The sequence below is a fragment of the Neophocaena asiaeorientalis genome, unplaced genomic scaffold, assembly GCF_003031525.2.
Source record: "Neophocaena asiaeorientalis asiaeorientalis breed wild unplaced genomic scaffold, Neophocaena_asiaeorientalis_V1.1 scaffold86, whole genome shotgun sequence".
NCBI classification, from domain to species: domain Eukaryota; kingdom Metazoa; phylum Chordata; class Mammalia; order Artiodactyla; family Phocoenidae; genus Neophocaena; species Neophocaena asiaeorientalis.
Window position 1 is genome coordinate 5627049 of NW_020175039.1, and position 19858 is coordinate 5646906.

At 48.2% G+C, this 19858-nt stretch overlaps 1 protein-coding gene across 2 annotated transcripts in view; it reads right to left on the reverse strand.

The window, feature by feature from the left end:
• Positions 1-1811: 1811 nt before the first annotated feature.
• TTLL4 (tubulin tyrosine ligase like 4) overlaps positions 1812-19858 on the reverse strand; it is a 37471-nt gene continuing 19424 nt past the window's right edge. Inside the window, exons 2-19 of one of the 2 annotated variants that reach the window (XM_024763279.1) lie at positions 17307-18885; positions 16306-16415; positions 15890-15953; positions 10938-11059; positions 10383-10493; positions 9945-10021; positions 9042-9233; positions 8859-8941; positions 8498-8626; positions 7002-7124; positions 6601-6699; positions 6133-6267; positions 5601-5738; positions 4212-4314; positions 3376-3586; positions 3168-3238; positions 2678-2763; positions 1812-2343 (exon numbers count right to left, since the gene is read on the reverse strand). In XM_024763279.1, coding sequence (XP_024619047.1) covers positions 2085-2343; positions 2678-2763; positions 3168-3238; positions 3376-3586; positions 4212-4314; positions 5601-5738; positions 6133-6267; positions 6601-6699; positions 7002-7124; positions 8498-8626; positions 8859-8941; positions 9042-9233; positions 9945-10021; positions 10383-10493; positions 10938-11059; positions 15890-15953; positions 16306-16415; positions 17307-18787 — 3594 coding nt within the window. In that variant the 5' untranslated portion in view covers positions 18788-18885 and the 3' untranslated portion in view covers positions 1812-2084. Of the gene's footprint in view, positions 2344-2677; positions 2764-2884; positions 3052-3167; positions 3239-3375; positions 3587-4211; positions 4315-5600; positions 5739-6132; positions 6268-6600; positions 6700-7001; positions 7125-8497; positions 8627-8858; positions 8942-9041; positions 9234-9944; positions 10022-10382; positions 10494-10937; positions 11060-15889; positions 15954-16305; positions 16416-17306; positions 18886-19858 lie in introns of those variants that run through there. The other variant, XR_003005699.1, reaches the window with a different exon arrangement.

The window sequence follows — 19858 nt, forward strand, 5'->3', positions numbered from 1 at the left end:
CATTAGCCTCATTCCTTTCTCCAACCCAGCAACACACACACACACACATACCAGATCCTCAAAGGTGATGAAAACTTTAAATGTATAAACATGTTTTAAGCTACTAAGAACACTCTACTTCCATCACTCATTTAATTTCCCCACAGCCCACTCCCCTGCTTCCCATCATGCTGCGGTCCCTTCTCCAGTTACGGGGATGGGAATGGTTGTGCCGTCCATCTGGGGATTCTCAGAAGGCAAAGTATTGAAGCTGGTTCCCAGGGAGTGGCACAGCTCAGTCAGGCCTCCACACCTAAGCCTCTGCACCAGAGGATGAGCCACAACAAAACTGTTTAAGCAGGTGGCTAATTTTCCTAGGAATGCTGCTTCCTGCCCTCGTCACAAGGTTTGACATTTGCACTAGAATACTGCACCCACTCTTGCAGAGCAAGAGGGAGTTGGCTTCAAGTCTAGCAGAAGAGATGTAACAGGACTGTCAAGGACCTCTCCTACGGACCTGACTTTGAAGTCCTTACCACTGCACAGAAGTGACCCAGGACTTTGCCATCAAGCTTTCTTCACAACTGTCAACATGGCCTTCACACATCAACTGTGTGGCCTTGAACGCAGTCAGGCCTCTCAGTGATTTTTCCAGGGCTCCCTCCCAACTCACCACAGAACTCCTGGAGCCACAAAGCAGGATATCTCTCCCAAGCTCAAGAATGAAGGCAGAGAAAGCCTGGGGTCAGACCGTGAGCAGAGCATCCTGCCTGATGCGCCAAAGGGAAAACCTGGGTAACTGAGTCAAGGAGCCAGTTGGCTTCTTGTTGGGCCCTGCTGACAGAAAAATGAAATGAAGTAAAGGGATTGTAGGGCTGGGGAGGGGGCGAGCAGCAACCAGGAAGTGCCAGGTTAAGGAGGAGCATCGTTCAAGTGAAAACCATCTTTCTGATCCAAACCCTCTCACCTTGGCTTCCCCCTGGGCCCAGGAGAGAGAGAGGCAGAGCTTCTGGCTTAGGTGTTTGTGTCCTGTGAGACCTCCGTACGTACAGTTCACGTGGTCAACATTTATTGAACACTCACTGTTTACTGAGTCTTGGGGAGGTAGATCCAGTTCAGAGTACAAGGTTTAGTCAGGAGCCTGACTGGAAGCCCATCCTACAATGGTGGCTGCTCCTGAAACCCGCCCTCCAGGCCACCAGAGTCTGCATGCCCTAGCGACCTGTGAGCCAGACCCCGAACACCAGAGAGTGTGAAGGGGGAACCACAGCTCCTTCCACCCTCCCCTTGGATTGCGTCCTTTGATATATGGACCCAGACAGGCAACAGCAAGTGGGATTATCTGGGCTCCTTTACTGCAGCCATGGGAAATTCACAAAGTTCATAAAGCCTCTCACCTCACAGGGAGACCAGAGCTGAAGGGGTAACATCCATGAGAGAGAAGTCTAGAAGGTTGAACAAGTAGTGATGTGAGGTCAGAATAGGAAGACCTAGGGCTACTGGCTGGGTGGGTATACGAAAGGAGAAATGGTCTGGAGGTGGGGATGCCCCCAAGACTAGGACGATGGGAAATGGGTTCAGCGTGTCATGGCCTCTGCCTGCTTATCTACTGAGGAGGTCTGAAGGCTTCTGAAAGTGACTCCTCAGGACAGGGGGTTGGGGAGGCAGGAGGGTGAGACCTGAGGAAATAAGGACCCTCAGAGGAACCTCCTCAATTATATAGAGAGCAAGGGACTTCAGGCCCGAATATGTTCAGTTTGTTTTCTCCTCTTGAGCCATAACTCAGTCACTGCACCAAGGCCTAAAACAAACCACACATGGCTCTCTAAAAGTAGAAACCAAACCCTGCTTTATAAGGCTGAGTGGCCATCATTGGCTTCTCCACTGAGATATGAGGTGCCAGCCAGTGAACCTTCCTCACCTTGTTCCCCTCCCCACCACCCCTCCAGTCCGCCAGACACCCCCCTCTACAACTCAACCACTTCAAAAAATACTCTGAGGAGGGGCGAGGTGGAGGGGTGGGAGCTCAGGCTGGCCGGCCAGCCGGTTCCCATGAGGTAGCTAAGGCTGGTGCGCCTGGGCAGGGGCTGGTGGAGGCAGGCCCGTCACAGGCTCACAGCAGCCAGGAGGGAGTCACCAGCTGACTGGGAGGTGGGGCAGGCAGAAAGCCTCGAAGTCTGCCCAGAGTACTTGATCAAGGGTAACGTCTGGGTGGAGAGGCTGGGCTCTTTGCTGGTGTCCTCACTGTCCTTTGAGGAACTGGGTTTCCTGGGGAAAGGGGAAAGGCCAGCTTGGGTCTTCGTGGGCTTGGGCATGGTCCCATCTCCAGAGAGTGGTATGCTTCCCTTGGAGGAGCCATGTTTTCTGAAGGGAACAGAGGGAGGAAGAAATGACTGAGACATTGTGTAGCTGAGACTTTAACCCACGACCTGCTACCTTCAGAGTCTAGAGCAGGCATTCACCGTATTCATTTCAGTATGGCTGCAAGTGGCTGCTTTTGCGGATGAGTCTGTGCTCCAGCTCAGCTTACTGGGCAAACCAAGAGCCACCAGAAGAAGATACTGTGGCTGCATATTCTGATATTCCCACCAACCCCCAACTGGAGGACGCTGATCTCATCATACTCTGGGAAGAGAGGGAGTAGGAAAACTCCCCGAATTCACACTCAACACTCTTCCCTCGCCCAGGCGGCACTCACCCCAGCTTGCCAGTCTCCGATTTGGAGAAATCATTGAGCGTCACATCATCCTTTGGGACAGTCAGAATTGATGTCGGGAGAGTCCACTAAAAGCAAAGGAAGCAATGAGGCCAAAGGGTGAGGTAGAGGTCAGGGGAGAGTGTCTGGGTCTTAGGACTCTTTCCCAGCTCTACCTCTGAGTGATCGAAGGGCTCTTCCCTTCCCTACCCTGCAGAAATGGGCCCACATGGGGAGAAGTCTTGGTCCTCTCTTGATTCAGATAAGAAGCTGAGGCTACAAAGCATCTGATCCTTGAAAGAAAGGCATCCCGGGAATCCTGGAGGCAATTATTCCCTTGAAAGGGAATGGTCCCGAGACACAGAGACCTGCAGAACCTTGGGAAGAAGTGAGAGGGTCTGGACCTACACCCAACTCATGCTGCGCTCTTAAGGTGGAAGAGGGAGGGGCCTGAGGTAGGACTGTCCCCCTTCACCCCAACGGCACTACTCACCACTGGAGCAGAATCAGAGATGGCTCCTGTGTGGAACCCTTTGTAGCACCAACTCCGAAGCAGATCTACTCCTGGGACAAGATTAACAAGGGTGGGACTTAAGAGGGTGGAACCAACTGGCCTATTCTTGCCACAGAGGCCCACTTCTTGGTCTATTGGGATTTAATCTCTCATTAAACATGGCATGTGGGCAGGGAGGACACATCACCTTTGAGCTTGTTGCCATGGTACTTCTGTTCCCACTGGGTGGTGAGAATGTTGAAATATCGCGGCTGCTCAAAAAAGCGGAGATAGCGAGAAGAGATTCGAGAAGGAAAAATTCGTTCAAATTGACCACGGCGAGAAAACTCATCCTCCATCTCAACCAGAATCCGAACATCATCTGGCGTCAGGACATCCAGCACAGATGAATAGAAGTCCTGTGGGCCAAGGAACAGGGGGGAGAAGGGTATGACAAAGAGTGTAAGCCAGAGGCAGAGAATCAAAAAGCTGGGGGATGGGGAGTACAGCTCTGGGGTCCTAAGGCTCCAGGACCAAAGGACCACCGAGGCAGTCTGGTGGGCCCACTCTGGGCCTCATCTATTCCCAAGTCTGCTGAGCTTATTCGGGGGATGAAGAGACTCTTGGCTGGGGTGAGGGGAGACAGGGGGCACAGAGGTTAAGCGATTTGTTGGATGCAGTCAAGATCAGAATCCAGATTTGGCCACAGCCTTGTGTCTGCCACACTTCCATCTGACTCCCTCATCTGCTCGGAGAAAGTCAGGCCTTCCAGGAGCTCAGTGCCCCTCAGGGAAAGAAACCCAAGGGTCTACAGCTCTACAAGAAGGGTGGGCTGGTACAGCACTTTGCTAAGAGGAGTGGTTGTTGAACATGTGATAAGGGCCATCAACTCTCTCCGGAATGACATACATTCCAACAAATCCCTGCACATCAGGGGATGTAGGAAACCCTGCCCTAGAGGGAAGAAAAACTGCTTGCCTTGGGGCTCCACAGGTTTGACCAGGGAAGCTTTCTACTAGCACTGGGGTGAAGGCAATTTCCTACCTGATCAGGAATTTTCTGGGTCAGGTAATAGGCTTTCTTCATCTTCTGTGCAGTGAAGTACTCTGGGGCCATTCGACATCTGTCCCTGGGGGAGCTGGGCAGGCTAAGGCAGAGGGTGGAAAGGGGGCAAAGGGTAAGGTCAGCAGCTTCACATCCTGAGGACATGTAGAGAGAGGGTCCAGCCCAGGAAGACACCCTTCTCAAGAGAAGACAAAGAAGGATGGACAGAAGTTCGTTACGTGAGTAAATCAGACTGCAATGCACTGCATTCCGGTAGCCTGAGACTCAAAGATGAAGTACCATGTAAGAACTAAAAGAGTACAAAGCACCCTCTTTAAGTTGTATTTAAATGATAAAAAAAGGAGGACCATGGAACAATCACTGTATATATTTCAGTTTAGCTTAATTCAGTGAGCACTTACTATCATAAATATCCAGCTTGGCCCTACTGGCTGTGTGATCCTGGACAAATTCCCTGACCTCCCTGCACCTCAGTTTCATCACCCACATTACAACAATTACTGCTGAGAGAGACACAAAGATGGCCTCCAAGAAGCTCACAGGATGGCATGTGTCAAATGACAAATAACTATAGCACAGAGCCAAATATAAGTCTACAAGGTACAGTGGGGAAAGCAAGTTTCGTTACCAAAAACTTGAGCTCCCTTTCCTCAAGAGTGGTTCTGAGTGCTTTGTGGGGTGTGGAGGAGAGAGCCCACATTGAGCTGGTTTCATGAAGATGCTGCCTTCAGCTAGGCTTTGATGGATGGGTGAGGTTGAAACAGGGAGGTCTTGCTGAGTGGAAGGAGGAAGAAACCCCATGAGCAGAGGAGGGGACACCACAGGGGAACAATGAGAAGCAGTGAACATTTCAGAGAGGAGACTAGACTAACTGATCCTTAAGGATTCTTCCAGCCTTGAGGTTCTATAAGCGATCCAGTTTGTCAGAGCACAGGAGCTGGGAAGAGGAATTAAGGGAGGGGCGCCTGGGAAAAAGAGGCTGGGGCCTTGAATGTCTGCTTGAGGAAGTTTTTGTTTTTGGCTGTGCCGCGCGGCTGGTGGGATTGTAGTTCCCCGACCAGGGACTGAACCCAGGCCCTCAGCAGTGAAAGCGTGGAGTCTTAACCACTAGACTGCCAGGGAATCCCCTGCTTGAGGAATTTAAAGCTGATCCCCCAGGCTCTGTGGGGATTCCTGGGCAGGGGAGCAATTAATCAAACATACTTTTAGGGGCACTGACATGGCAGTGGTGTGTGAGTAGATTGCAGGGGCAGACCGAGCAGCAAGGGAGACCAAGCAGGAGGGAACACCCAGACACCACCCCTTCCCAGAGTCCCTATGGGGCTGCTCATGCTGCCAGCCGAGCTGCAGACAAGCACGGAGGCCGACCTGGTGGTGGAGCTGCTGGAGCTGCTGGAGCTGGAAGCGATATCCTCTGCGCTGGGCAGAACAAAGCCCGCCAGGTTCAGAAGGTCACGGATCATCTGGCCTTTGATGCTGATGTCCAGTGGAGAGCTGGAGTGGAGGCTTCAGGGAAAGGATGCAAAGAGTGGTAAAAGCAGATGCCAAAACTGTTTCCAGTCCCAAGTCCCAGTCAGTGCCAGCCCCATGTACACCCAACTCATGAGCACCATCACGGATAGTGAATAACCTCACACAGGGTGGTTCCTGCCCATGACCTTGCTAGGGAAAAACATGCAGTAGGCATCAAGTTTAAAAGAGTAACTTTTAACAATCTGTCTCCAATGTCAGAGAACCCTGAGATAACGGCAAAGAATAAGGGAATGCGTAAACAGACCATGAAGGGAAAACACATATTCTAGTGAAGGAAAGGTTTTCCCAAAGTCAGCAAGACTGGAGCAGAAACAGGATCTTGAGGACACAGAAAGGCTTCTACTGTGAGTGCCCTGAGAATACCTACCTTGGGGAGATGTTGACTTCCAGGACCCAGGGCTTGAGGTTCTCATCGAGCATGATGTCGAAACCGAAGAGCTCGTGGCAGCTGTAGGGCCGCCGCACATACATCTTCAGCAGGCTGGTCACATAGGGTTCCGACCTAGTCACAGGGCGGAGAAAGTACTCAGCTCAGCTCCTCCCAGAGGCTCCACCTAGAGCTGCCCTGCCAATGGAGTGGCTCGGAGACAGGAGGACAGAAGCAACCCAGGAAAAGAAGCTCTCAAGAGATGTTTGTGATCTGGAGCCAGCTTCTGGGGATGAAGTTCAGTAGAAGAGCAGAATTTAAGTCTATCCATTCCTTCCTAAACCCTGTCCTCAGAAATGGAACTTTTGACAGCATGGTCAAAAGTCTGGAGCACAGCAGGGTGGAGGCCCATAAGAAAAGGGGGGGTTCAGTGGCAGGCCCCACACCCAGGGTAGCAGTGTGACTCACGAGATGATCGTTTTGACAACAACGTCCTTTATCTTCTCCCAGATGGCATCACTGTTGACTCCCTTCTGGCTCAGGTAGCTCCATAAAGCCTTCAGTGCCCTGTAAGGCAGGAGAGGAGGAGGGAGAATTTAGGGTTGTAGTTTATGAATGAGCAATGAAGAAAAGAGAAAGAAAAAGGAATGAGAGGCCCAAAGGTACCTTCTTCATATATCTTCTTTTGATGTTTTGAATTAAGACAGAAATGAGTTGGATGCAAACAGACCAATTCTAAATTGCCAAGTGTTTATATAATCTCTGGGTCTTATATTAATCCTCCACTCACCACCCCCTCGAAACCTCCCCAAACCCCAGAACCCTGTGCTCCTCTAGACCTCCACTTGATGGGGACACTGTCTGGGTACCATTTGTGGCCCTGGCAGGCCGTTTCATCTTCATTGGCCTGGTACTCGGCATTCTTTTTATTGACACTGTAGTTGGTCAGGTGCATGAACTTGTTGCCAAGGCTCTTCATGGAAGGGGAATACCTGGAAGTGAGAGGAAAGGCAGAGGTGAGATGGCAGATAGATAACGGTCCAAACATTTCCCCACATCCTGAGGAGGCAAAGGACAAGTGGACAGATCTTTTCAGATGCACAAGGGTCTGAGAAGTACACCTACTGGTAAGATTTCCCAAACACCACAGATAAACTCATCTCCCAATTTATCCCACCTCAGTCCTGCAGGAAGACCGTCCCTATTCAGTGAAGCAGAGGACCTCCTTATTGCCCCTTCCACATATAACCGTGATTTATAATAACAAATATACATATTGGTCTCTGCCCCCAGCCCCTGACACAGAGCTCCTAAAACCTTTGTAAATTCTTAAGTGGTAAGAGTACAAGGAGCATCTTTGTTCTCAGATTTGGTCTTTGACCCCAGTTCCCGACACAGAGTGCCTGAAACTCTTATAATTTCCCGGGTGATAGGAGCGTCTTCTGTTCTAATGAGGCGACACTGGGTAAGCTCTTGGGTGGCTTCTGGATGAGGGACAGTCACTGGAAAGACCAAGCCATGATGAGACAGTTGCAAGTTTCAACTCCCCCCACTCAACTCCCATTCTCTTAAAAAGGGAGAAGGGCTGAAAATGGAGTTAATGATCAATCATGCCTAAGTGATGAAGCCTCCAAAAAAGTCCCCAAAATATGAGGTTCAGAGAGCTTTCGGGTGGGTAAACCTCTGGAGGTGCTGCGAGAGCAGCCAGCCCAGAGAGGGCATAGAAGCTCCGTGCCTCTTCCTACATACCTTGCCCTGTGCATCTCTTCCATCTGGCTGTTCTTCTGTACCCTTTATCACATCCATCTTTCATAAATCAGTAAACATAAGTAAACTGTTTTCCTGAGTTGAGTGAGCTGCTCTAGCAAATTAATCAAATTGATACCCCTCAGCCCCAGCCCCAAGGAGGGGGTCATGGGAACCTCTGATTTATACCAATTGGTCAGAAACACATGCGGCACCCTGAACTTGCAACTGGCATCTGAGGTGGTGTAGAGAGGGGCAGCCTGAGACTGAGTCCTTAACCTGTGGGATCTGATGCTATCAGTGTCAGAATTGAGTTCAATTGTAGGACACTCACCTGGAGTTGTGTAGAACTGCTTCGTGTGGGGGAAAAAAAAAAAAAAAAAACCCACACATTTGGGGACCAGAAGTGTCAGAAGTGAAGTGTTTGATGTAAAAGTACAGGAGACACACAGGAGAAAAGGAAGACTAGGTTTTCCCAAAGGCACCCTACCTTCTCCTTTGCTAACAAAACCTACCAAAATATTGGTTATTTTCCTGTTTGGTGTCCTCTGGCTTCCCTCCCTGGAGGGAAAGCAAATCCCCAAAGCTGTCAGCATGAGGCCTCACCACTACCACATACTTGCAACTGGCAAAGCGGACGAGTCCATCTGAAAAGAGGTAAATCCGTAGAGGATCATAGGAGGTGACGTAAACATAGATTCGCAGGTCGAACTTGCTGCCGCTGATGAGGTAGGGTTTGTGGAGATACCTACACAGGGAAAGGCCAGCTTCAGGGACAGGACAGATGAGATGGGGCTTGGTAGGTAACTGAGCCATGGCAAAAGCCAGCTAACGGTCTCCAGGACAAAGACCTTTAAACAGCTGGCTGAGGAAGTTTTTTGGCTGGGAGGACAAAGGACAAAAGAACATCATGAAAAGGGAACCTCCAGGCTGAGAAGATGGGAAACGGGGAGCGGGATCTGAGCTGGAGACCGGCTCACCTCTGTACCAGAAGGGGTCTTCGCTTGGGGAGCTGACTCCACTTGTGAATGACCTGGATGCCAATGCCTCGAGCAGATGCCGGCTAGAGGTCAAGGGGAGAGGAGAGGAGCTGTTTACCTGGCCAGACACTCTGCTGTTCCCACTCTCAGGCCCCGGCCTGCCACCTGCCGTGATTCACTCACTGGTTTAACAATCCACTTTTGGCGGCTGCTGCTCTCCCAGGCTTTGCGCAGAAGCTTGGCATCCTGGGGCAGGATGAAGGACTGGGGGAAGAAACTGAACTCCTTCTTGCCAAACCGGCTCTGCATGCGGGACAGGTTCCGCCACAGTCGGTCCTTTCGCCCAATCTGGAATGAACCTGGGAAGTGGTTTAGCTACAGAAGGGACAAAGGGTGAGAGTAGGGAGAGAGAGAGTCCAGGTGAGGCCACAAGGAAGACAGCAAGATTCACTACACCATTTCAACATTCAAAGCTCCTGTTCCATCTGATTATCACCGTCTAAAGGTCCTTAAGTATTCAGCTGCCAAGCGTTCACCAAAAAATGATTCAAACACAAACACAACAAAACGGAGTGCCCTTTAGGAGTCAACAGTTCACGACATAAAATAGTACCTAAGACAGACATAATATTCACCTTAAGAGCAAAGAAAAAGCTGTTAAGTCTTTTTCCATGCCTGTAGGACAAAGACAGGAAACTACCTGGCTTTCCTGGGGAAAAGGGATTATTCATTCCAGCATGAGACCAAAGTCCTCTTTACACATATTCAGCTTGGAGGAATGGAGGCAATGCGCAGCGGTTACAGGAGAAACATAATAAACTGAAAACTGACACTGCATCTCAAGACACTAGAGGAAAAAGTGTCTTTTAGAGGCTGCAACTATCTAAGACACCGCAGCTGAACTACTACTAGACATGCGTGATCTGCTGGGGGCTCACCCCGCACCTGCCTCCTACACTTCCTCCGCTCCCCTATGAACCCTCCTGACTTCTCCATGGTCATCCTCCTCTTCCCCCACTTCCAATACCAGCCTCCTCCTGCCCAATCCAGAGTCCAGGGGAAGAATGGCTCAGAAAGGGCCCCTACCTTCTGATGCTCCTGAATGGATCGGAAACTAGGAGACTTCATGTGGTGACCCCAGCAGCCCAGCCAGTCATCATTCCCTACAGAAGGCACATCAGGAAGTCAGTCCTGCTGGCAGCTCAGTCCCTGGGACAGACAGAGGCTCAGAGGCCCCAGAAATACCACTGGGCCTGGGCATAGCTCCCAGCCCCGGTTTTCTAAGAGTTGCCATGGAGCTGTCCTACATGAGGCCCTGGGGTCAGGACTAGAACAATGGGCCTCTGTCTTGCAATTTTGAGGAACAGACTCCAGCCCAGAGGGATTTCAGACCTATGTCCTCCTATGAAGTTGGAAACTTCAGGACAGGGTCCCCACATAACAGGAGGTATCTAGGGCTCCGTTCCTGCCCAAAGCCCATCTGTTGGGGCAGAGGACAGGCTCGAAGTAAGGCAAGTGACTCACTCTTGCTGATTTTGAAGTGGGACCGTCCAATGGTCTGCTTGACAAGGTTGGGGGTCACTGTGCTCATCTTCCACCGGAGCAGCTTCCTCTGCTCCCAGGGAAGTTTCTCCACTGGGGGAAAGTGGGGAGGTGGGGGGAGAGTGTGGAGAAGAGCAGGAAAGTCATGGTGAGAAGAGGTAAAAGATGGCACTGTCGCTCAGCCTTCCCCGGGTAGGCAAGTCACTAAGTATTGTCCCATATCAGAGTTTGAAAGGAGCACACTTTGGGGAAGAAAGGAGGCGGCACAGGAATGAGGAAAACAGAGAGGAGAGGCGGTTGAAAGGGGAAAGACACAAGGTTAGAGGGCAAGAATGATCATGAAATTATGGGGCTGAGAGGGTCAGCCAAAGGATGGACAAGATAAAGATCCCCCACCAGACTGGTGAGCCAGGCGGGGAACCAAGCACCAATACAGCCATTCTGGAAAGCCCCTTCCACCCTACTGCCACCCCCTCCCAACTTCGCTAGCATCCTTCTCCTGGGGGTTCTTCTGGGCTGACACTTGGCCAGGTTTACCTCTCTCATCCGGAGTGCCAAAATAGATGGTAGGGGGCACGTTGGGAAAGAGACTGTAGATGAGGGCTGGTCGGACAACTTTCTCTTTGGAAAGGGGTTTGGTCAGAATCTCCATACAGTTCCTAAGATGAAAAACAGAAATGTGGTAGAGAAAGGGAAAGCCACAGCCCTGAGTGCTGTTACTATTACATATTTCTTCCAGGGCGCTATCTTTTACACTTTGATTCTACAAAAACAAGTGCTCAATAATTATTTTGCAAATATTAATCCATAAGGTGCTACAGCTAACCTATACACAGTCACACCATTAAAAATCACCTAAAGACAAAGTTTTCCAATACTTCATTCTATGAGACAACTCCAAAATTTCCTGTGACAAGCCACAGGCTGAGGAGGTTCCTGAAAAGAGTGGTTCTCAGAGAGCAGGTAATGAGTTTGAGTGGATAACAGTAGAGGAATATACTACACTAAGACTAAGAGAAATAACAAGGAGAGAAAAAGAATGATATGGGTAACTAAAAAGGAGGAAAAGCAGAAAAGGTAGAAAAGAACTAAGAAGAGATATAGAGATTTTTAAAAAGAAAAGGGGGGGAAAGGCAACAGAAAGAAAAGAAGTAGTGCTACTCCTAACTCATTTTACATTTATCTGAAAATATATGGTTGATTAATGCTCTTCTCTGTTTTGAAAATGATTCGTTAACATCAGATTTTTACATAACAATGTAGTAACACATGTCTGGGAATCTGTGGCAGTGGGCCATGGGGTCCCTACTGTTATTCCAACAATGTCTTGGCCAAGGCTAGCTCAAGGAGTCTCAAAATAGTGAAAACCTCAACTATCTATTGACAGACCCAGACCATTTCTTCAAACAGCATTGAAAGTGGAGAGAGTAGTTATTACTCTCTATACTGAGCTATATGATCCACAAATATTTTTTAAGATTAATTTTTAGCTTATAAAGAGCCACTCTACTTGTTTTTTTTTTAATGCGGGCCTCTCACTGTTGTGGCATCTCCCATTGCAGAGCACAGGCTCCGGACGCGCAGGCTCAGCGGCCATGGCTCACGGGCCCAGCCGCTCCGCGGCATGTGGGATCTTCCCGGACCGGGGCATGAACCCGTGTCCCCTGCATCAGCAGGCGGACTCTCAACCACTGCGCCACCAGGGAAGCCCTCTACTTGTTATTTTGCAGCACGACAGAAATAGGCACTGTATGTAAAACACTTCAGTGTTTCAAACCTTAGAGATTTTTAGTGCATTTTATTGGGTCAAGTTAAATATTAATTCCTAATTAAATAAATCCAATTAATTCAACTCTATTCCTCATTTCCAAAATATTTTACTTTAAAGACTTTTCATTTACTGAGTATCAGAATTTAAGATTGTTGAAAATCAAGGAGAATGAGTTAATGTTTAAAAACAAAGACAAGACAGGAATGCAAAATGGTGCAGCCACTCTGGAAAACAGTTCTGGCAGTTTCCTAAAAAACTAAACATGCAGGATTTCCCTGGCGGTCCAGTGGTTAAGACTCTGTGCTCCCACTGCAGGGGGCTCAGGTTCAATCCCCGGTCGGGGAACTAAGATCCCACATGCTGTGTGGCACGGCCAAAAGAGAAAAAAATCAAACAAAAGAAACTAAACATGCAATTACCATAGAACCCAGCAATTACACTTCTGGGCATTTATCTCAGAGAGGTGAAGACTTATGTTCACTCAAAAATATGTACACAGTTGTTTAGAGCAGCTTTACTCGTAACAGTCAAAAACTGGAAACAAACAAAATATCCTTCAGCAGGTGGCTGGTTAATCAAACTGTGGTCCATTGATACCATGGAACACTACTCAGCAATATAAAGGAATGAACTATGGATACATGCAACAACCTGGATGGATTTGCAGAGAATATGCTGAGTAAAAAAAGCTAATCTCAAAAGGCTATATATGGCTATCATTCCATTTGTATAACATTCTTGAAATAACAAAACTATCAGTTGCTAGGGGTTAAGAAGGGGATGGGAGGAGGAAGGAAGGAAGTGTGCTCTCAGGATAACAGGAGGGATTCTTGCAGTGACGGAAATGTTTACATTTTCACTAATGTCAATGTCTTGATTGTACTAAATTGTACTACAGTTTACAAGATGTTACACAGGAGGGACTTCCCTGGTGGCACAGGGGTTAAGAATCCGCCTGCCAATGCAGGGGACACGGGTTCGAGCCCTGGTCTGGGAAGATCCACATGCCACGGAGCAACTAAGCCCCTGCACCACAGCTACTGAGGCTGTGCTCTAGAGCCCGCAAGCCACAACTACTGAGCTTGTGCACCACAACTACTGAAGCCCATGCACCTACAGCCCAGGCTCTGCAACGAGGGAAGCCACTGCAATGAGAAGCCCATGCACCTCAACAAAGAGTAGCCCGGCTCGCCACAACTAGAGAAAGCCCGTGGGCAGCAATGAAGACCCAATGCAGCCAAAATAAAAAAAAGGATGTTACCACAGGGGGAAACTGAGTAAAGAATTCAGGAAATCTCTGTATTATTTCTTAAAACTGCATAGAAATCTACAAATGTCTCAAAAGTTTCATTAAAAAAATAAATATCTTTGTTAGCTGCCTCTCAAGAGTACTGAACTTAACCTCAATGGGTCTGGCTTCTGGTTTAGCAGTGCGAGAAACCTTGACCTTGCAAATAGTTACTTAACTTCTCTCCTCAATTTTCATGTCTGAAAAAGAGAGGCTGGACTTGATGATTACCATCTCTAAATTTACACAATTCTTAGAAAAAAAATATGGAACAGGAAATGTAATAAACTACTGCTGAATAGAGAAGCAGAGGTAGTGTTTTCAATGATCTTTCTGTGACTGCAAAACTTTCTATAATAAATATATAAATCTTTCATAATTGGGAGAAAATAAGATTTTGCAATCCAAAAATATTTCTGATTTTAGTCAAAATGCAAAGTAGTTGAGAATTCATTAACCTCCATTTGCTTGAACTCATGTTTTAAGCTTCATATAGACTGTATATTTTGTAGAAGTTAAATTAATTAATGGGCAAATAATTAACAAACACCTTTTGTGAATTTTATCTTATAAATCAGAAAGGTTAAATAAAGGGCTGTTCAGCTGCCTTGAAGTAGGCCTGAAGACAAACCCAGATCACCCTTAAGTGTGGAAAAGGGGTTCCAAGTCAATTAAATGTTAAATATATTTCTCTTCTGGAGAGTGGAGGTGCTTAGTCAACATCCAGTATATATGACCAGAAGTTCTGCTTTTCTGAAAGAACAATGGGTTAGGCTTAAAGTAACAGAATTTATGCACCAGATTCAGGATACCTATGACAGGATTTCTACTAATCGTCACAGCAAGTCCCAATTCTGTCTCTCGCTTTCCGAACAACCCTCTCCGCCTTGTTAGTTTGGGGCTCTAAAGCTAGCACGGCCGCGGCACCATGTGAATGTGCACCACCACATGCAGACATGCAGCCTGCCTCGCCCATACTAACCTTAGGTGAGGCTAACTTTTCCTCTCAGCTTCATCTAAGGCACAACTGACACAAAGGAAAGCAACCAGAATCTGGGTGCTCCACATGCTAGGCAAGCCTCAACACATATGGCCAGATTTTAATTAAAATTAGAATAGAAATTTTGCTTTTTTTACATTTTCAGTAGAAATTATTTTTTAAAAGAAAAAAACTTTAATGTTTAGTACTTTGTGAGGGTTCTTTTTCTTTTCTTTTTTTAAAAATTTATTTTATTTATTTATTTTTGGCTGCATTGGGTCTTCATTGTTGCACGTGGGCTTTCTCTAGTTGTGGAGAGCGGGGGCTACTCTTCATTGAGGCGCATGGCCTTCTCATTGTTGTGGCTTCTCTTGTTGCAGAGCACGGGCTCTAGGGCGCACGGGCTTCAGTAGTTGCAGCACGTGGGCTCAGTAGTTGTGGCCTACTTGCTGTGTGGCATGTGGGATCTTCCTGGACCAGGGCTCGAACCCGCATCCTCTGCACTGGCAGGCGGACTCTTAACCACTGTGCCACCAGGGAAGCCCATGAGGGTTCTTTTTAATATCTAATAATAATTAATGAAGACAGAGCTTCATATTGAGACAAGGTTGGAAGTGATGAGGGAAACAAGGAAGATTATATTGAAGAATGTTAACTTTCTACCCAGAAAGTTGATCTATATGATCCTTAAGCAAGTTCTAAAACTCTTTAGCACAATGACATGTCCTCATTTACAGTAATTTCCTCTTAGTCCTGCATTCCTTCCTCTCCCTGGACTCCCCATCTCAGTTATACAGCACTCTACAACTATCTGTTTTACAAAAGAAGGGTCTACATTAAGAGACTGACTTCTTGGTTCCCTAGTTAGAGATGGGTATCACTCAGATTCCACAAAGGGCAGCCAACAAAATCATCTAGATTAAAGCTAGCGAATTTTAAATTCAATTTCTTATTACTAAGGTCAACATCAGTCTTATAAAACTAGCCTCTGAAGGGAGCAGAAGAGCATTGCAAAAAGCTCCAATTAGCAGTATATCTGTCTCAGAACTGTTTCTGCCTGTGGGACACATTCATAATGCAAGGTGGCAATTACCCTCAAGTGGGTAGCCTAACTAAGAATCTACCTCAAACAATATGGGTCTTCATTAGTTATTAATTTTCTAAATACTTCTTGAAATTATTTGCTTTTTACCTGAACAATTTCTTGAAGCCTAAAGACCAAACTGCAGCCTAAGAAACTTGGTACTGTCTTTAAGCCCCACTGATAAAATATGCTTCTGTTCCCTTCCACTGTTTCCTGTTTAAAAACGAAAGTCCTAATGTAAAAATTTGGTAAAAATGAGTTACGGTTAACAGGGCCATTAATTAATGCCTTAGGTGATTAATCTCTTTATAATCTTAAGGAGACGGAAAATGGGCCTCTACCAACGATCTACACAGCCAGCACTCACCGAGAGATCACTGCTACTGACTCGCTGGGGGAAACAGCACTGCATGAGGAGCACTCTGAGTCTCCTGGGGGTGAAAAGCAGAGAAGTCCCAGCTAGGAGAGGCTGCCACACAAAGTCACCAAGCCCAGGCAGCTCTTCCTTGGACATCTTGGCTCAGCCTTCTTACAGAGCCACAAGCACCCGCCGCTGCCTTGCATGGCCCCCCCGAAGCTGGACAGCAGCAGGGAGAAGGCAAGACTCGGGTGATGGGGGACTAGAGAGCAAGTCCCCCAAAAGCCACTACTACCCTTAGACCCCCAAGGCGAATGATGAATGTAGGTGACAAAGTGGTTAAGGATATGGTACACAATTGTTAGTCCCCTTCCTTAGCGGTGGTGACCCATGCATAGTTGGAGGTGAGAGGGTCCCCTACTCACCCTCCTCCTCTTCATTCTCATCATGGTTGCAGCAGTCTTCCAAACCATCTATTAGCTCTTCTTCCAGATCTTCAGCTTCAACCTGGTCTAGCTGGAGGTCAGTAGCTGAACTATAAGAAAGAATCATGCCCCCGGCCCAGCCAACTCCATAAGAGCAGTCACAGTTGGATTCTCATTCCTTCATCATCTCCCAATGTTTGTCTCTTCCCCAGTCACCAATCTGCTGGCCCTTGCCTGGGCCTTACAACTACTCCTCTTGTCCTCAGAGCTTAGGTCTAGCCATAGTTCCTCAACCCTACATCCCCTATTCTGCAGAGAGGCACTATGTCTTCCATCTTCTTTGACGTCCCTCATGGCATATAAAAACAAAATTCTGAATACAAAACACCATCAATCAATGTGTGGTAATAGACATCAAAGGTCCCTAGACTTCTCTCTGGGAACTCAGAACAAGGCCTTGGTGGACCACGGTTCCAGAGAAGTAACAAGGCACAAGAGAAGAGGCCAAGTATGTGTATGCCCTAACTCTGAAATGGCTGTCATACCAGGACTGACTCAGAACCTGATTTGGTTTGGAATTAAGTAGAGAAATCACAGTTCACAACACATGATGTTTGGAATTCTTATTTTTCCCTGGTTATAACCTAAAGCAAGGCTTAGCAAACTCTTCTTCTAAAGGACAAGACAGTAAATATTTTCAGTTTTGTGGGCCATTCAGTCTGTCGCAACTACTCAACCCTACGGTTATAACAAAAAAGCAGCCACAGACAGTAGTAAATGAAGGAGTAAGACTGCATTTCAATAAAACCTTATTTATAAAAGCAGGCAGAGGGTGGGATCTGGCCTGCAAAGTGTAGCTTGCTGACCTCTGCTCTAAAGTGAAAACCAAACTTCTATGGCAGTTAAGAAACAAAACCAACCTCCAGAGACAGACGGTCAGTGTCACCAAACATGTATACATTCTACTGCTTTAAATGAACCAAAAACTTTCTCCGACTTACCCAATATCCCTAGCAGATGAGTCCAGCTTCCTGGCTTCCTTAGGCTCCTCCCTCCCAAGCTTGCCCAGATGGATGGAAGAGAGGCGGGTGGCCACCTCGGCCACGCCAAGGGGCTGAGGGGGAGAAGGCAGAGCTGGAGTTTTGTCTTCTCCAAGAGGTGGGGAGTCGATCGCAGATCCACAGGCAGGGCTGCAGCTGAGCCCACTGGCGTGTGAGGCAAGGAGGTGAATACTGATGTGTTTGGTACAGAAGACTGTACTGTCCAGCTCCATGGTGTCTGAGGCTCCAGGGAGGACCCTACTGTCTGCTCCAGCATTCTCCTGAGGGAGCTGCTGGCCTACCACAGCTGGTTTCCACCACCTGTTCCTGTTGAGGACATCCCACTGCAAGCTGGGGTTCATGAAATAAGACTGTTCAAAATGGTAGCCTTGCCTTGGCTTCTTCTCAAAGCCTCTTGCAGTCAACTTCCTCACAGCCTCAGTGAACCGAACCTCCCTAGTCAGATTCTGGGAAACAGAGTCCCCATCCAGGCCACAGGGATGTGGCTCTGCCCCCGTGGCTAAGTTACTCCAGTTGTAGTGGGGAGAGGCAGCACTGGTGGTGGAAGCGTCTAAGGAACTGGGGGTAGACAGGGTGCTGTGGGAAGGGTCATCATCTAGGACAGTGCCACTGCTCTTGGGCACCTTGTGCTCAACAGGCTGGAGTGCACAGTCTCCAGTGCCCCCTGAATGATGCGAGGAGACAAGCTGGACCTTCGGTGAGGATACTGGCTTCAGGCCTTCTGTGGCCTGCAATAAAGGCACTTTAGTGCTATTTGGCCGCATGAAGGAGTTGTTATTTAGCATGGGCTTGTAGGAAGAGGAAGAAGAGGAGAGTGGAGACGGGGTCTTCCCTGAGATGGCAGAGGCCAGGCTCTTCCCTGAAGGATTTTCCCCAGCCGCTCCCCGTGAGAGGTATGGTTCTGTGGATGAGGATGCCATGGGGGAGACCTTGGAAGAAGTGGCCTTATTGGCAGTGAGTCTGATAGGGAGTCTCTTTTGAGGGAGAGAAAAAGGTCTTTTTTCTGACGGGCTTGAACGCAAGCAGAAAGACTCCAGCTGCTGGTATGGTCTGTGGCCGTAGTTGGAGTGGCGGTAGAGCAGGGTGCTGCTGAACAGGTCCGGGAGGGAGTGCAGGTAACAGGAGTTGCTGTGGCCTGCAATGACAGCCGTGCTCCCGGAGCTACATAAAGTGCTGGGGCAAAAGAAGTATGCGGGCTGCGGTGGGACACCCAAGAGGCCTGGGCCCAACCCTGCTGAAAGTGTTCCCACGTGCTTCTTCTCCACCTTCCAGATTGGCTTCACCTGCTGATGACCCTGAGCCCAGACTTTGCCCTCAGAGGGTTTCTCAGGTGGCGGGGTAGGCACTGTGCCTGAGGGCCCACTCGGCTTAAAGCTGTTTCCCCGGCCAATAGTGTAGTGCTCTGTTCTTGCTGAGGCCATGAGGAGCCCACATCACGGCCACGTGGCCTCATGGCCCAGCTCAGGTAAGGTGCCTCGTACCTCCAGCAGTAGCAGCCGCATCCTTGAGGTCCGTCAGCCTGAAGGGCAGAGAGACAACTGGGAATGTTACAGTCCTAGAAGGACAGACACAATGCTACAGTGGTGCCCAGTCAAGGAAGAGCCCCACCTCAGCACTTCTTGGGCAACCAGTCTTGGTCATCAATTGGGGCCCTGGGAGAAGAACACTAGATCCTTAGGGTGTTTTCCGTGGACTTCCTGCTGCCCTCATGCAACCAAAGCTGGGACACTAAGGAGCCACCAGTGTAAGTCCGTTCACATGTTCCCACCCTCTCACTCAGAGAGCTCCTTCCTCTCTCTCCAAAGAAAAAAATCACCTTTCTGTCTCACCATCCACAACTTTACACAAGTGGCTTCCTTCCCTCACCTGACACGAGTGTGCCTAGGAATGAGGCAAGTCTGGGTGTGGCAGAGAAACCAGCTAATACCTTCCTCCTCATCAACCAATTCTGAATGGTCAAAGATCATTTGAGAAGCATATTTTACATCTGCTGCTCCCTCACCAATTCTCAGCTGCCCCTGATGTGGTCTGCTTTTCACAGTTAAATGTGACAAGTTCAGGTAAGAGCAGAGATTTCTCCTGCTGACCTCTGGAGTGCATTCTGGAGCTGAGACAGTAATTTCGTCTCTTCAAGCGTCTTGTCAACTATATAGGCTTAAATTCCAACCAACGTGTTGGTGGGAAAGAGGAGAAACAAGATGGAACTAGACACCAACATTCTTTATATTTAAGGTGACTTTATTTCCAGCAGCCACAATGGGACAGGAAAGGTCAGGGAGTAGAATACAGAGGCGAGAAGAGGAGAGAAACTTTCTTTATTCCAAATCCCAGCCTTCAGTTTGAGCTGATTTGGGGGAAGGAAAGCGTGTCTCTTACATTTCCTCATTGAATCTTTCCTCTAAAGCAAAACCTCTGAACCAGCCTGTAGTTCTGGGTTCCCAACAGTCAGTTTAGTATGGTCTCTTGCTTTCTAAACCAAATTCACAAAATAT